General features: G+C 37.4%; 2 protein-coding genes across 2 annotated transcripts; one reads left to right on the forward strand and one right to left on the reverse strand.

Annotated features, from left to right (window-relative positions):
• Positions 1 to 6,088: 6,088 nt before the first annotated feature.
• Positions 6,089 to 8,467, reverse strand: LOC137716804 (uncharacterized). The gene is made up of 7 exons (XM_068456179.2): positions 8,083 to 8,467; positions 7,935 to 7,988; positions 7,712 to 7,843; positions 7,392 to 7,500; positions 7,239 to 7,280; positions 7,096 to 7,152; positions 6,089 to 6,884 (listed from the first exon to the last, which is right to left on the reverse strand). The coding sequence occupies exons 1-7, from the start codon at positions 8,226 to 8,228 to the stop codon at positions 6,285 to 6,287; spliced, it is 1,140 nt and encodes a 379-aa protein (XP_068312280.2). The 5' UTR covers positions 8,229 to 8,467; the 3' UTR covers positions 6,089 to 6,284.
• A 3,298-nt stretch (positions 8,468 to 11,765) lies between these two features.
• On the forward strand, positions 11,766 to 16,260 carry LOC137717633 (mannose-P-dolichol utilization defect 1 protein homolog 2-like). Its single transcript, XM_068457054.2, has 8 exons — positions 11,766 to 13,342; positions 14,116 to 14,269; positions 14,611 to 14,683; positions 14,798 to 14,864; positions 15,050 to 15,109; positions 15,318 to 15,378; positions 15,466 to 15,507; positions 15,818 to 16,260. The coding sequence occupies exons 1-8, from the start codon at positions 13,196 to 13,198 to the stop codon at positions 15,925 to 15,927; spliced, it is 714 nt and encodes a 237-aa protein (XP_068313155.2). The 5' UTR covers positions 11,766 to 13,195; the 3' UTR covers positions 15,928 to 16,260.
• Positions 16,261 to 16,540: the final 280 nt, after the last annotated feature.

Below are 16,540 nucleotides of genomic sequence, written 5' to 3' on the forward strand. Positions count from 1 at the left end.
TTTTAAGCATTCACAAATCTCACTTTTTCTCATGAGATTTCGAGGGAATTGAATTAAAATTTTATATGGAATCTCTACAAATCAATTAAACTCCATAAAAATCCATTAAAGTCTCTTAAATTCTCAATTGAATACACCCCCTACATCTTGGGAAATTGTTGAGTCTAGAAAAGGTTGTTCTTCATCTATTTGATAAAGTTGATGATTTGGACAGTGTATTTAAGTTTCTTTGCAGTATTCGCAAGGTTAAACTTCTTCTTTTTTTTTGGATTTTCACAACATGCAGGTAATTTTCATTTTTCTGTGGTTATTTGGACTGGAATTAGTGTAATCCCGTCTAGAGGTTTATGGCAGGGAGATCCCATTTCCTCTTACCTGTTCTTGCTTTGTGCAGAGGGTTTCTCTGCCCTTATTGCAAATATGGAGCGGGTTGGGGCTATTCAAGGAATTTCAGAGTGCCAAAATGCCCCTTTTATAAACCATTTACTCTTCGTCGTTGATAGCTTCATCTTTGGAAGAGCTAGAAAGGAGGACTGTGAGACGGTTCAAAAAATTCTAGCTTGCTATGAGAGGGCTTCGGGCCAAGAGGTTAACCTACAAAAAAGTGCAATGTGTTTTAGTCGTAATATCAGAAGGAATGACCAAAACTTACTGGCAGCTTTGATTGGAGTGGAAAGAGTTTGACAGATATGAGAAGTACTTGGGGCTTCCAACATTTGTGGGAAGAAATCATGGGGTATGTTTTAATCATATCAAAGAGAAACTTTGGAAGAAACTTCAAGGCTGGAAAGGGAACAATTCATGGCTTCCAACATTTGTGGGAAGAGATCGTGGGGTATGTTTTAATCATATCAAAGAGAAGCTTTGGAAGAAACTTCAAGGCTGGAAAGGGAAAATTTTGAGTGCTGCTAGTAAAGAGCTGTTAGTAAAGGTTGTAGCTCAAACCATCCCGATGTACACCATGAATTATTTTTTACTCCCAAAATATTTCTGTGATGAACTGAATCAGTTAGTGGCATCATATTGGTGGAATTAATCCAAGAATACTAGGAGAATTCATTGGATGGCCTAGAACAAGCTTTGTCTACCTAAACTTGAGGGTGACCTTGGGTTTCGTAATCTTTTCGCTTTTAATCTCGCTCTCCTTGCCAAGCAAGGGTGAAGGATTATACATGATATGTCATCCCTAATAGCAATGAATTTAAAAGAAAAATATTTTCCTCAATCTTCATTTATGGAAGTTGTGGTCTGGTCGAATGCTTCTTATGTGGGGATGAGTATTTGTGCAGCAAGGGAAGTGATCAAGTGTGGTCAAGATGGCAGATAGGGAATGGAAGTTCTGTCAAGGTATGGGGTGACTGTTGGATCCCTCAACCATCTACGTCCAAGTCTTTTCCCCAAAACATGCGGATTGTAATGTTTCCATGGTCAGCAATCTCATTACGAGTGAAGCTAAATGGGATTTGGTGATATTAAATTCTTTTTTATCGGCTGAGGAGGTTGAACTTGTACGCACCCTTCCTTCGAGCAAACAAAATGCTAGGGATCGACTGATATGGCACTATGATAAAAAGGGAACTTTCATTGTCAAAAGTGCTCATCATGTATCATGTGGCTTGTATGTGGGTTACTCCTCCTTCTCTCACTTCCTTATCATCTTCTGATTGCAGCCCCTTCGCTACATTATGGGGTAAGTTGTGGAAGGCGAAAGTGCCACCCAAAGTAAGAATGACTACTTGGAGAGTATTTTCTGATATAATCCTTACAGGGGTTAACCTTCTCAGGAGAAAAATCTCAGTTGACCCATTGTGCATTTTATGTGGTAATAATGTTGAATCTTTGAGGCATATTATGCTCCAATGTCCCTTTGCGTGATGTATTTGGATGGCTTCTCCTTTGAGGCTGCGACCAACTCACTGGAAAGAATGTTCGTTGAAGGAATGGGCATTGCAAATGGCTCTAGAACTTAAGCCATTTGACTTTGAATGTGTTCTTATGCTATGTTGGGCTATTTGGACAACTAGAAATGTGAAGTGCTGGGAAGAAGATCTCAACCCAAACCCGTCCAGTGTTGTTGGTTGTGCAATGGATTGGTGGCATGATTTTTGAAAAGTTACAACCAACTCATCACGATCTGACAATCAGTCTGCCATACCTAGGTGGTCATGCCCTCCTTTTGGCAGGATCAAGGTTAATGTGGATGGGGCGTGGGATAAGGAAAACAAGGTAGGTGGTGTAGGGGTACGTGGTTTTAAGGGACTCGGAGGGGAAGTGTTTGGGTGTTATTGTTGTGCTAACCCGGATAGCACCAAATCAATTTTGGAACCAACTCAAGCTAACCCAACAGGAAATATATCAAATATAGTGTAAGAACAAAATATAAAAGACACCAAGATTTTAACGAGGTTCCTCAACAGTCAGTGTAACTGGAGTACGTCCTCGGAGCAGTAGGAGCTCACCCAATAATCCACTATCAACCAAATGGGAGTTTACAAAGTGTTGGCAAACTCACAACCCTTAACCCCAATACACCCAAAAGCTCTCACACACCAAAGAAACAAATAGAGAAGAAAATATAGTGATTAATTTCTTCTCTATACAAAGCTCAAAGCTATTACAATTACTTTGATGGATGATTACTAACCAAAGAGAAGAGCATCTTCTTCTCTTCGAAATGGGGTTGCTGCTCCAGATTTCTTCTTCTTCTCTGCCCTCTGTTTTCAGCTCTCACTCTCTCCCTCAAACAATGAGGATAATTGCTATCCTTTAATTAAAACCCCAAAGCCATCCGTGGCTTTTCCCATGGGTCAAGACAAAAAACAATTCCATGTTTTCCTCCCCAAACCAAGGAAGACACAATGATGTTGTCCACCTTTTTTTTTCTTTTCAACGAACATCATCATTCCACTTGGCCACTAATACAACAGTTATCTCTAGGATGTTTGAAGATGTTTTCCTCCTATCCAAGCAGAGGCGCTAGCAATTAGAGTTGGGCTTGAGACTGCGGTTGAATGGGGCTTAAATATGATCGACTTCGAGAGTGATTCGTTTCATATCATCTTGGCGTTGCAGGACTCTTCTACTAATATGTTGCACATGGGGCCTATTATAGAAGATGTAAACCACCTATTGTCTACGGTTGCTGAAGCTTGTGTTGCCCACATTCGTCGCCAAGCTAACTCGGTTGCCCATCGATTAGCTCGTTTTGCTCTACATTATGGTAATTATTGTACTTGGTTAGATGCTCCTTCATCTGTAATCTGTGACTTTCTTTAGGAGGATGTTCATGTACCTTGTACTAATTAGCCTTTTCATGGCTTCAATGAAATATATGCCGTCCTTTCTATTAAAAAAAAAAAAAAAAAAAAGAATTCGGTTGGTATATCATTCCATGATGTTGATTGATCTACTTTCAAGTGTTATTATTGAAGTATTAATTTAGTTTCAGTTTTGTAGGTTATATGCAGGGATGTTCGCTTTCTGTGTGTTGATGCTGATGATTTCATTGACAGCCATCTAGTTCCGTCACTGATTTCTCCTTTAAGAGCACTTCCAAACTTGAATTCTTTTTACGTGATGGCCGAAAGTGACTATATGGGGGATGTAAGTGAAATGTCCGATCCAGGTTTTGCTTTTTTGTCGTCTTAATCGAACATGTTTTATTTTCCGGGGATCCAGGTTTTCTTTCCCGATTTCTGGTTTTTTATTTTTATTTTTATGTGGCTTATCTGTATTGACATGATTGTTCTTTCCTTTCCACGCATATGCATGTCAGTTTAGTAAGAGATTGGGGGCTTCAGAACCTTGCTTGCATCTCTCATCTTAAAGAGGTAATTATAGAGCTTGTCAAAGGGTACGATGGAATTGAGTTTGCAAGGTGTTTGCTTGAGCATGCTCGGAATTTGGAAAAAATTATCCTAAGTTTTTTTTTCCGGAACGGCAACCAGATTCCCTCGGAATGTTGAATAAAAGCAAGATGTTTTCCAACGCAGAAGTTGCATTTCAGGATAGAAAGGAAGTAAGGAAACATTGATCAAAAGTCATGCAATGATACTCTAGTGATTTGTGTTGCAGTATCTCGGTCATCGACTGGATGTAGAGACGCAGTCTTTTATTTATGCACTGGAATATATATACAGAGAGGAGTGTGATATCCACACACTCCATTTTACTTCACATACACCTTTTTAATTTTCGGCCGTCGGATCGAATGAATTGAAAAAGATCAACAGACAAAAATTATCAATGAGTGTGTGAAAAGTAAAATGAAATGTGTGGATAGCACACCCCTATAGAGAACATCCTTATTTTCTCATTTGGTCTAAATTCGCTTACAATCTGATAATTTTGAAATTTCCTAACTTACTATTTGTGCTTCATGAGAAGGCGATTGAATTAAATAAAAACACATTTGAAAATATAATTTGCAAGGGGATTTAGGAGCAGTTATACTTTAAACAAAGTTGAGGTTCCATCCGAACACGAGCTTACAATATGCGGAGTTGCCCAAATCGTCTCTAATGGAATTTAAAAAAAAATTAAAACAAAATAGTCTCTATAGACTAATATGATAATAATTTTTTCACAAAAAAAAGCTCCATATCGTTGTATTAGGAGTTCGTCCACGATGACTAAATATTTATTAGAAGCGGGATATAAAACACGATGATCTAAATATTATTGATGATGAACGCTTTCGATTCATGACGTGGATTTGCAATATTTTCTACTACACGAGCCATCTCCCTAAGTTGGCTTTGAGTTACATCATTCGCAATTGGATTGTTCAAAATGGTCATCAAGATTGGCATAATTATTCATTTTGATCATTGAGATTTAAAATCGATAAAACTAGTATATGATTTTGTCCATCATCAAACATTTTGGTTATTCCATAACAAATCATTGTTAAATAAGAAGAAAATGGCAAAAATACCTTAATTTTTGTCAAATGATTTTGTCCCGTTGTTTATTAAATTTAGAGTATTTTTATTATTTTGGTCCTTATTTTATAGAGATTTTTTACGGAACGACCAAAATGATTGATAGTAAACAAACTTAAAGACTACTTATATCGATTTTAAGTTTTAGGAACCAAAGTGAGGATTTGAGTTATTTGTTTGGTCCTACTGTAATTTTCTCTACACTCAAAGAAAAATGTGACTCTTTAAAACAAAATCTTGTTATAACTGTCTATTGTGTGACTTAACTAAAATTTAGGACCTTCATATTGGTCCTTTGTTTTGACTTGAGGGTCACTTCATTCTGTAAGTTTTGGTCCGTATTTTTGCGAATGCATGAGTGCGTTGTGGGCCTTCTTCTAGATGTAAAGTTTGCACTGTTTAATAAACCCACTTGCTTCATTTGTCAAAAGGAAGGCAATTCGCTTTTCGTTTGGTTACGAATTCCTCAACCAAATTGGATTGGTATTGAAAACTTACCAACTAAAATGGGTCCATCCTTCTTATCAATTGTGTGGGATTTCCAAACGGCAAGTTGCACAGACACATATCCAGTATGGAGTATGAAATACGACATTCAGAGAACCGGACCACTTGTCTAGACGACATGTCAAATAGCTTAAACACAGCCACATAAATAGTATCTTAACTTGCTTTCTTAGAATCATACTTACTCAATAACATACTGCTCTTAGTTCGGTGATATTTTTCTTAATATTGAAAGAGATTTCAAGTACACATCCACCTCCGACCAATAAGATGAAGAAAAATTGGGAGAATGAGGGTTTGGGACCATTTATTTTGCCGGGAGGTAGATTCCATATGTCTCATGCAACATCTTTGATCCAACCCTACAACAATCTCTGGTCAGTTTCGGTCCTCATTGGGTTTTGGGGACCATGGAAACATGGAAGACCACTCCCCCAAAGGGATAGGGGTAGGGATAGACCACATTACTCTAACCCTACCACCAATCCTCAATGAGTGCACATGTAGTAGAATTAGGAGGAGATGGTGCCACATGATCATCAGGAGTTATAAGCACCAATAATTTAAACCCTAATTTTGTATTTGATTTGCATTTGGTCTCCCTAATGATTGAAAATTGGACCCAAATCAGGAGACAATTAGAAATTCTCTCATGTTGCAGACATTATTATTTCATGAAAGAGTGATTGCATATATATTGCTTTATGACAATAGATAAAACTAAGTTACATACGTGAATTAAGCTAGTTGGTCAAGACAATATGTCCGCCTACTTGCGCTTAAGTTGGAATAAAACCAGCTTCGTAATTAATTAAGTTTATAGCACTCTAAGTCTTAAGTCTCTTGTTTTCGAACCGGTCCGAATCTTAAGTCTACCCCTCCTCCATTTTCCAAACCCAAATTAGGGTTTACGGAACTGTGCTTTTCTTCATGAGCTACATCTAAATGACAGGATGACTCTATTTTCGTAAGGTCACCACTAACCTTCTGCATCTGGTCTGCACAATTGTTCCTGTTGTTGCTCATAAGCATGTCAGGGGCTTCAGCAGCATTATGCGATGGAATATTAACCGAAGGCAGCTTCGATAGGAGAGCTCCAAGGCTGCAAGAAATAGAGGGCAGAAGAGGAGCAATTGGCCAAGGTGGTGATCCTGCTAATCCATTTTGTGGTGTGTTCCAGCCTAAGTTTATGGACTTGATTTGGGAATCATCAGGAACTTCACTGAACAATCTTTTCACACCGGTCAGTTGGCGCTTTTCGTAGACTGATAAAGCTGTCTGATCTTCAGTTCCAATCATCTGAGGATTTGGTTTGAAGATGTAGGGATGTTGGATTGGTAGGTACGGTCTTTGCATGGCAAAAACCCCTGGTATGCTCTGAAGGTAGCTGAATTTCCTCTGTATACTGATCACCAAATTGAGATCCTCCAATACCTGAAAATCCCAATGAGTCAATCGATTGATGCTTCATCGAAGGCTAGTAATTTTGACACTTGTTTCGGCCACCTACGCTTACTTCTTAGTTCTTATATGAGTGCAGATAAAATTGTGAAATATTCAACTTGGAGTGCAGACGGCTAAAGATGGGGTGAAAATTGCTACTTGCTGAAATTTGAAGGAAAAATCAGGGAAGACAGACACATACCTTGTCGAATGAGCCGAGTTGAATTATGCCTTCTCTAACAGAAATGATGGCAATTGTCTGCAAAATTTCGATATAACAAGCCAGTGAATCGTGTTACTAAATTTTCTTTCTGTTTCTATAAAACTGAGATTTAGAAAGTGAACCTGTATGCCTGATTGGAATTGAAACTCCCATGCCCTTGGTTGCTGCATGTGAGAATGAATAAAGGGAAATTAAGGATTTAAATGAAGAAAAAAAAAAAATTCATGCTTGCATTTTTACTTTTGTAAGACGAATAATGTAATGAATTGGCTTACTGGTTCGGTGGATGCATTCCAAGAGGAAATGAAGTTAGGATCACCTTCATTTGGGGTATCTCTGAAAATCCATCTGTGACTATTATCTGCTGCAACTTTCCCAAGCAATCTGCAGCCAACTCAATGCAAATAAATTTGTAATTACCTTCTTGCCAACAAAAATATTAGAAGGAAGATGCTTTTTCCGACAATGTGATACTTTGAACTAATTTAATCTTTGTGGAGGGAAATTCAAACTCGGATGCAAAGGACGGTTAGGACGGGCAGACTGCACAACTAACTGGCCTAACCAACATCACCAATAGAAAGTAAATTCTCACCCTTCTCCGTAATTATATACTTCATGTGACATTTTGAAGAAGATGTCAGCTCCAAACCTCCCCTTAATGTACCCACTTCCTGCTCGCTCACATTCATAGAAATCACAGAACCCATCTTCCCAAACAAGAATCCTGCAACCAAACATTCACTTAAAAACTCGAAAACCATCGAAATCAGAAACATGGGTTTTGTTTTGTCACAGTTCCTTGTTAATCATTTTACCAGTTCCTTTTGTTTCCCTTGGATCGATCAAGAGCACTCTCTCCATAATCCCACCTGAAAAAACCAAAGCAATGTGACTTGTTTCATGAAAGTAGCTTTTCATGTGTAGTGTGCTATATGTTCTGTTTATATAGTAAAATTTTCTTACTTTGGAGGAGGATAGTTCCGAGGCAAGGTTCTCCAGAAGACAGCATAAACCCACTTGGAGGAATTGGAAGAAGAATCTGAACATGAACAGAGGCTCCTCAGCGTGTGCTGCAAGAGACAATTAAGCACGGGAAGTCCACTTTCCATTGCCACACACAGAAACAGAAACACGGAGAGAGAGAGAGAGAGAGAGAGAGAGAGAGAGAGAGAAGGGGGGGGGGGGTGGATTTTAGAGTGAAGTTAAGTGTGAGTGTGCTGTTGTTTCCATCACAATTAATAGGAAAAGAGGAAACTTGGGAACAAACAACCAATGTCCGCTGGCTGTGTTGGGACATTGGAGTGAGGCTCCAACCAAACCCACCGCGTAGTGGACCGCTGGGATCCCTGGAGTTTGTTTCACAGTGGGACCTATATATTTACAACTCAGAAAGGAGGAGTTAAGAAGAGTGTCGTACAAAAGAAAAATAGACACAAGTCACACAACAGATATACAGTCGGAGAGAGCTAAAACCTAAGATCCTCCCGACTAACTTGCGCTGTGAATCAGTTATTATGCTATCATGTACGAAATACCAGTAATTTTCTGTGCAAGGGCGGAGCTTGAAATTTTTTATGGGCTACCTAATTTTTTGCTGTTAGGATTAATTTGATTAACTGACATTCAACTTTAGCATTATTATTGGCACCTGGGCTATAGCTCATGGTAGCCTTGTAGGTAGCTTCACCATTGTATTCGTGCATGGTTAAAGAACAAAAGTTCATCGACATTGTCAACAATGTATCAATACCACATCAGTACTTATCAAAAGTCCATTCTTTGATAAGGAATACGAATAGCCGGACTATATAAAATACCATTGCAGAATTTTCAGGATAATCTTAATCAAATTCTCATCATAAATCAAAACATAAGTAATAAAAAAAAAAAACACCAACCAGGTGTAGGCTAATTAGGAAGGTGCAAGGTTCTAAAAAATGTTAGGCGCTAGTCGGGCGGTGGGCTGGCCCTTAGCGCCGGGCGCGTAGGTGGCCTAGACGGATTTAGATAAATTTCTTGTATATCTTATAAATAAGTGCATATTGACACTTAAAAAAATATATACTTGTATGAAATTCATGGATAAGATAATAAAAGAATGATAAAATGCAAAAAGAGTATTCAACAAGTCCAAAATTTAAAAACACATTAAGCATATATGTCATATAACCATAGTGAGGAGTATTGTAGGATGACACATGTACAACAAGTTCACAATTTAAAACCACATAAAATGCAAAATAGGAGGAAAATAAGGAAATATAGTAATGTAAGATACTTGCAAAGTTACAAAGCTAGGCATCAAACTCTTCCTCACCATATCCCTCCAAAACTCTCTCCATGTAGGACTCAAACTCAACTTCGGTTTTGTTTGTGAAATTAGGGTAAGAGCTGCAATGCACGGCACTTAGACTTAGATAGGATTTTTTTTTTTTTTTTTTTAATTTCAAAAAAAAAAAAAAAAAAAAAAACAGATCACCTAGCTGCCTAGCCCACTTAGGGCCGCCTCAAGCCTAGCTGATTTTTCCAACCAATTTGCAAGAAAACATCTCGGATCACCATCGCCCAACGCCTAGGCCCTTTTTTAGAACATTGGGAAGCGTACAACAGCAATCCTTGATTTGTCATGAACGATGAGCAGTGTTTAACAGCTCACGGTGCCTTAATGGTTTTGTCTATTTTTTTGCAGTGGTCCTCAAATCCCTACTGGTTTCCGCTTTCATCAAATAAATGACACCAAACGTTGTCCTTCTAATGGCCCCTCATCTGCAACGGCGATATGCATGCCTGTTTAATCAGCTTTAAACGTTTTTTTTTTAATTTGAGTCTTCCTTTGGGGATAGGATAAGTTGAAGGATTGGATTACCAATCCAAAAATAATCTCACCCTAATCCTATCATGTGCATTTACTTAGGATTGTTTATCTTGTGAAAACTTGAGATGCTTCAATTTCACTACTCTAATTTGTGCTTGAGACCTTAGACACGAAATCCAAACCCAGTACTCTGAGACTCAAGAGAACCGACCCAGTGATCTCGGCGCCCTAAATCCATAATAAAGAAATAGTACATTTCAACTAATCCAAACTCCTTTGTCTTCCGTATCACTAAACACAACGCTAGATTAGTGTTCCTCCAATCGAATGTAAGTAAGCCTCTCTCAATCACTAAACATGATATGTGTCATGATCGCCATTGCTGTAGACGTAAATCTGGACCACCTGCCAACTTGGGTACACAAAGCATGTACACCCTGGGTTGCCTGTTCATGATGGGACTTGCAAGAAATTAGCATTTGGTCAGTGTTTATCAATTGGAGTTGAAATCTTCTTCGAATCTATCTGCTGACGGATTCAAAAATTTGGGCCATTCAAGAAAGAGGGATAGATTTGGGCCGTTAAGGGCTTGATTTTTTGTAAACTGGGTCAATGTGATGGGCTAACGAGGGCTGGAGATTTACATTGTGTGGTCCAAACTTTCTAGTTCGTCGACTTCAAACATAGTATTTATAGAATCTCTGGAAAGTTTTTTTTTTTGGTTTTTACTGTTAACCTTCATCATGTTATTCAATGTCAAAATTATAGCAGAAGGTCCAGCAACAATACTAGACTAGACGAAGTGAAGTGAATGGCTACATTGTGGAATGGCCCAATGTGTTGACTCCAATGAAAAATCCCTCAACTTTCCCAACAACTTATTTGTAACTCGCACTACCTAATTTTTGACAGTCCACATTTGTGACTTTCCAATTCACCCATCCTCCCCAGAAAATGATGGATCGGAACTTTCCAATTCACCCATCCTCCCCAGAAAATGATGGATCAGAAAACAATCAACCATTTATATACCACAGAGATATGGAAAAAAAATTTCGAAGTGTCGGTTCGTATTCAAGTGGGTACTTATGTGTTATAAGATAAGTTGAGAAATGCGAAAAAAATATATTATTTTCTTCACTTGTATTATAATATTTAAAGTATCACTTTAATACTCGGTACTTAAAAATATTTCTCATAGAAATTGATGGTCTAAAAAGGCATGCACATTCATGAGAAAAAAGGAGAAAACACAAATTCGTGGAAAAAAATAAAAGTTGAAAGGTATGATAGTCATTATTCTAAAAATTTCCGCTTAGGCGCTAGGTGGCTGACCACTGCTCTGATTAATGTATGGACATTTGAAAATTAAGAAGTGGCACTTAGACCTGCTGACGTGCCCACCTAGACTTCCTAGGCACCTGCCTAGCCCGCCCAGACCCGCCTAAACACCCACCTAGGTTACGACTCACTTAGACAGAAAATAGATAACTTTCATTTTACATATCATTTTTTTCAATAAATTGTAAGAAACTCATTGAATACTTACACGAACAGACATTATATGTTTGTTCCCCATGTTTTCATTATGTTCCAATACTTTATAATATATATGTTATTCTATTTTGTAATTTATAATGTAATTATATATATTTTAAGTATAAAGAGACACGTATTTACGCGAAATATAATATATTTACTTAAATTCATCTAGGCCCCAGCCCGCCGCCGACTAACGCCTAACATCTTTTAAAATCTTGAAGATAATTCGCTGCTGGCTTGGATTTCCCCACATGAAATTCTTGTTGTAGGCAAGTTTCGAAACCCTAACGAGACAATTAAAATTATGAACGCACAGAAAATAAAAAGCCCAATCTCAAGTTGGGATGGCATCACATGACACCTGACAGCCATAATGATTAGGAAAAGAAATTTGATATGTTTTACACTAAACTAGGATTTTATTTGTATGTTAAAATCTTAGAGTTGAGTCACTTAGTATTACAGTTTAATAGTATTCATCTTTACTAAAAAAAAAAATCTCAAATTTGGAGTTTTCTATTTTAATCAACACCTTTCGTTTGAGTTCATTTTTCTTTTTCTTTTCTTTTTAATAAAAAGAGGGGTCGATTGGTGGCCTCAAACAACGTTAGAGATTAAAAACCTTAGGAATATGTGTCAAAATTATTAAAATTACAAAATAAAAGGTTATACACACGTATAAATTTATGATTTGTCTGTAATGAGAATGAGCCAAGTATTTTGTTCCACAATATGAGCCTTCTCGATGAAGCCACCAACTTTGTGTTTCAGGGACCCACCTGCATCCAATCGTATGTTTGCCTCTTAGTAGCGTGATTAGTTTCCAAGTGTCGTTTTTCTTTAGAGCCTTTATCTCTTAACCTAACCCAATATATCCTAATCAGATTCTCTTATACTAACAGAATGACAAGTTTGAAAGATTATTATTGTAATTGACTGATCATCTAACTTAGCTCAAATTTTCGTCTAAAATATCGTTGTACCTACCAGGGGTGGCCCCTGGGACTTTGGAGGTCTTAGGCGGCCTTCAAAGTAGGGCCCTAGAGTTCTTTGACCTCTGATTCTTTGTACATTGATCTGTATAAAAAAAAAATCGCTAAATACATGAAAAGGTTTATTTCTACATCAAATATGATCAAAAATAAATATTAAAAGAAGGATGATATACAAAAATTACTTAAATAATACACATCTTGTATTTTTAGATGCAAATGTACTAATTAAGTTTACACAATCTAATTTTCAACCAATTTTTTTAATAAGTTTACATAATCTAGTTTTTAGACGCCTATGATTTTAATTTTTAATATTTTTAGTGAATTTGGATTGTAAAAATTTTAATATATAATATTGAGGGTCTAGGCAGATGCCTAATCGGCTACCTTCAAGACCGACCTTAGTAAGATGGTACCAACTAAAAAGAACTTGTCAATATTTCATTTTCGATGTTCTTCGTGTCTGTAATAGTTGTTAAAGAAAATAAAAATTGATAACATCAAACCTGCACTAAGATCAATAAATATGAACTTTTTTTATATAGAACTTTGTAAAAACTAATTGTAAATTGAATAAAAATGGTTGGCGTACGCGCGTCGGTAAAAATACTGAAAGCACCAAAAAGTCATAGCGTACCTGGGCTCTCAGTCTTCGACATATACGAAGTTCGTGTCTTGGAGGAGTGAAAAAACTGTAAAGGATCTCCATTGATTTGACGCAGCGATGAAGGTCCTAGGAATCGATTTCACCTGCGCCTTGGGGGCCCTCGGCGACGGCCACTTCCCCGACAAAGATTGCTTGCTGCCCCTTATTTCCAAGCTTCTCGGCTACGCCATCGTCGCCGCTTCCACCACCGTCAAACTCCCTCAGGCACTTTCTTTCTCCTCCCGTTGCTTTTCGCCTATCATCGTTAATTACTTAAAGCAATTACCTTTTGTTTTCGTTTCACAATCTCTGTTGAAATTGTTGTATTTTATAAGAACAGAAGGCAGATCTCTGATATGGGCACCATCGATTAATGGGTTAAAAAAGGATTTTATGTTCTCAATTAGTGTTTGTTTAGTAATTTTTTTTTGGCAAAAGATTTGAAATTGTTGGATTTTGAACTAAAACCCAAATCCTTTTTCCCAGAAAATTATCTAAATATTTGAGTTTTTTAGATTTTTTGCATTTTTTGCTGACCCATTAAGTCACTAGCTGTGTGTTTTATGTTCAATCACTCAATTCGTTGTTAAATTTTAACAGTTTAAACTCGATACCAGTTGTTTAATGCCTGCAGATCCTTGAAGTTTTATTGATAAAGTGTTATGGAATGTTGGAACGAATAGGATTTTTTTCTTTCTCTTTCAATTCAAGGTATTTTTAAATTGCCACAGTTTAAACTGGAAACCGGTAGTTTAATTCCCGCATATCCTTGAAATTCGATTATTGACGATTTATGGGATCTAAACTGTTGGAAGGAACAGAATCTTCCTCTTTATGTTTAAGTTTAAAAATGATTATGAATTTCTTGTTAATTAAATAATTATGTGCCATTGCCCTATTTTGTCCTCGTGTTGAAAAGCTTTGCACCGTGTTATGTAGTCGTTTGAATTTATTTTTAACATTGTACACGATATGGTGCTTTTGTTCTTTGATTGCAGATAATAAAAATTTTGCAACATGGAAGTGTCAGAGGTCTTAGTATTATCTCTTTTGAGCTCGAAGTAGTTGGTTACACCATTGCTCTGGCGTATTGCCTTCATAAAGGGCTTCCGTTCTCAGCTTATGGGGAATTGGCCTTTCTTTTGATCCAAGGTATGTCAAAGGCTTCTTGTACTTTTGTGTCAGTAAACGTATACCAGGGAATTGCTTCATAGAGATATGAGAGTGAAAGTAGAGGTACAGAAGCATGAATTTGACGGTAGAGTGAGTTAGTTTTATCAGATTAGCCATATGTGATTGAACTGTTAGTTTTGTGGCAAACAAAGAGTTGTGGTTCGTTGATTATACCTTTATGATGATTTTGACAAGTATAGATCTAAGCTCTTGGTAAATTTGTTGGGCATTTTGACTTCAATTTTATGGCATTAGGATGAGCTAATTTATAGCACTCGCACAAGATCTAACACAATTTGTTTTATGTTTCTCTTTTACAGCTCTAATATTGATTGCCATTATCTATTATTACTCCCGACCTATGAGTACCAGAACAATGATCACGGCATTACTGTATCCTTTCTTGAGAATCAGTTCAGCCTTCACTTTTTTTTTTCCTCCTAATCTCTCATTCTGTGTAAGGGAGAAATGTGGTCAACTTCTTCCTTAATTATGATGGTTTTCCAGATATTGTGCTGTAGCACCAACCATATTAGCTGGCCAGATTGATCCTGTTCTCTTTGAGGCTCTATATGTAAGTAGCCGATTTCAAAGGCGCCCTGGCTTATAAACTATTGGGATGACAAGCACTTTTCCTTCCTTCCCTTGCCTTGTATTCATTTCCATACTCAGCTATTTTTATGCGTAAATATAATCTTTTCTCTTATCTATATGGTTCTTTATGCATAGATGTACTGATGTGGAAACAATCTGATACAGGCATCCCAGCATGCAATCTTTCTCGGTGCCAAGATCCCACAGATATGGGCGAACTTTTCTGTAAGTGGGATTTAATTTAGACGTTTGTCTAGTACTCTTTGTTGATGTGAGCATGGATGATTTGACTGCTTGCCCGAAGTTGTAATTCTGAGTTTGCACGATCTCTGGCATGGCAATCAGTTTAATCTCCTACTATATCAATACTCAGTTCTTTCTCTCAACCTGTTTTAGCTATTTTTCTGATTCTGCTTAACAATTTCTTGCGCAGAATAAAAGTACAGGGGAGCTCAGCTTCTTAACGAACTTAATGAATTTTGCAGGTTCCATGGGTATGTTAAACATATTAGTAGGGTTATAGGCGTAGAATATAATTGATATATTGGCAGACTCACAGAGTTCTTAACGTTCTTTTGCAGTGAGAGTTTTCACCAGCATCCAAGAACAAGCACCCAAAAGTGGTATCCTTTTTTCATGTCTATCAGATAAGTTGCGTTTTTATTGAAATATAATTCAGCAAAAAAAATTATTATTGTTTTCATAGTCTTAGTCTGTGTAGAAGTAGCAAGTTCTCAGGTTCGCGCATCTTGATTGGGTTCGCTCAGAACCTAGTTACCGCTAGTTTCTTTCTCGTTCCCCTAAAATGACCGACAAAATTGAGTTCCTCGTCAAAGATGATCATGACTAGTGTTTGTTTGCATCACCAAAAATAGACACTAAACGTGCACATATATGTATTCGTTCATTTGCTTCTCCTTAATCCTCTACTAGTTCTGTTGGGCTCTGTGATTGGCATCGCAACGAATTTTACCCTCCTGAGTCAGATACTGATATACCAAAAGCAAAAGCCGCGTGCTGAGAAGGGAAAGAAAACGGAGTAGAAAACTGAACCCGAGATGTGGGTAGGTTTGCTTCAGTTAAAGAAGCCAACAGTTCCAGCAAGGAAGTCAGCGAAACACTGCAATTGTGCTCAAGGAAGGAAATGAGCAATCATCGTCCAATTCGTAATATATATTTCTACAGGTGTTAGCCATTAGTTTGTAGAAAGGAGACGACGTTATCCATCAAACTGTCAGTATTTTTTTGTCTTTTTTTTTTTTAATGCTAAACATTGAGATTAACATGAAATTATGGCAGATTCTCCTTTTCTTTTTCTTTTTTCGAAGTGAACATCGACTCCTTTTATCATGACATGTCACTATGCTTGTTTTATAGCTTTTGCTTTAGACCAGATTTCTTTTGGATTTGTTTTGATTAATGACGGCTTGTGTTTATAATCATGAATTGTTTACAAATTCAAGGATAGAAAAGAAATTTCCCATCGTTTGGGTGACGCGAGAGTCGTCGTCAAGCGCGGGAGTCCTTGCCCGTAAGCAACGGGAAAGCCTCTTCCTAGAGAAATATGCATGGGGTTTCAATTAATCTTACATAGAAGAAACCTTGTCACACCCCATTAGAGCAGTTCCACCGGGGAACAAATAGGCCAGTACTTAG

Source organism: Pyrus communis, chromosome 8, assembly GCF_041283825.1.
Source record: "Pyrus communis isolate YQ-2024b chromosome 8, ASM4128382v1, whole genome shotgun sequence".
Lineage (NCBI taxonomy): Eukaryota > Viridiplantae > Streptophyta > Magnoliopsida > Rosales > Rosaceae > Pyrus > Pyrus communis.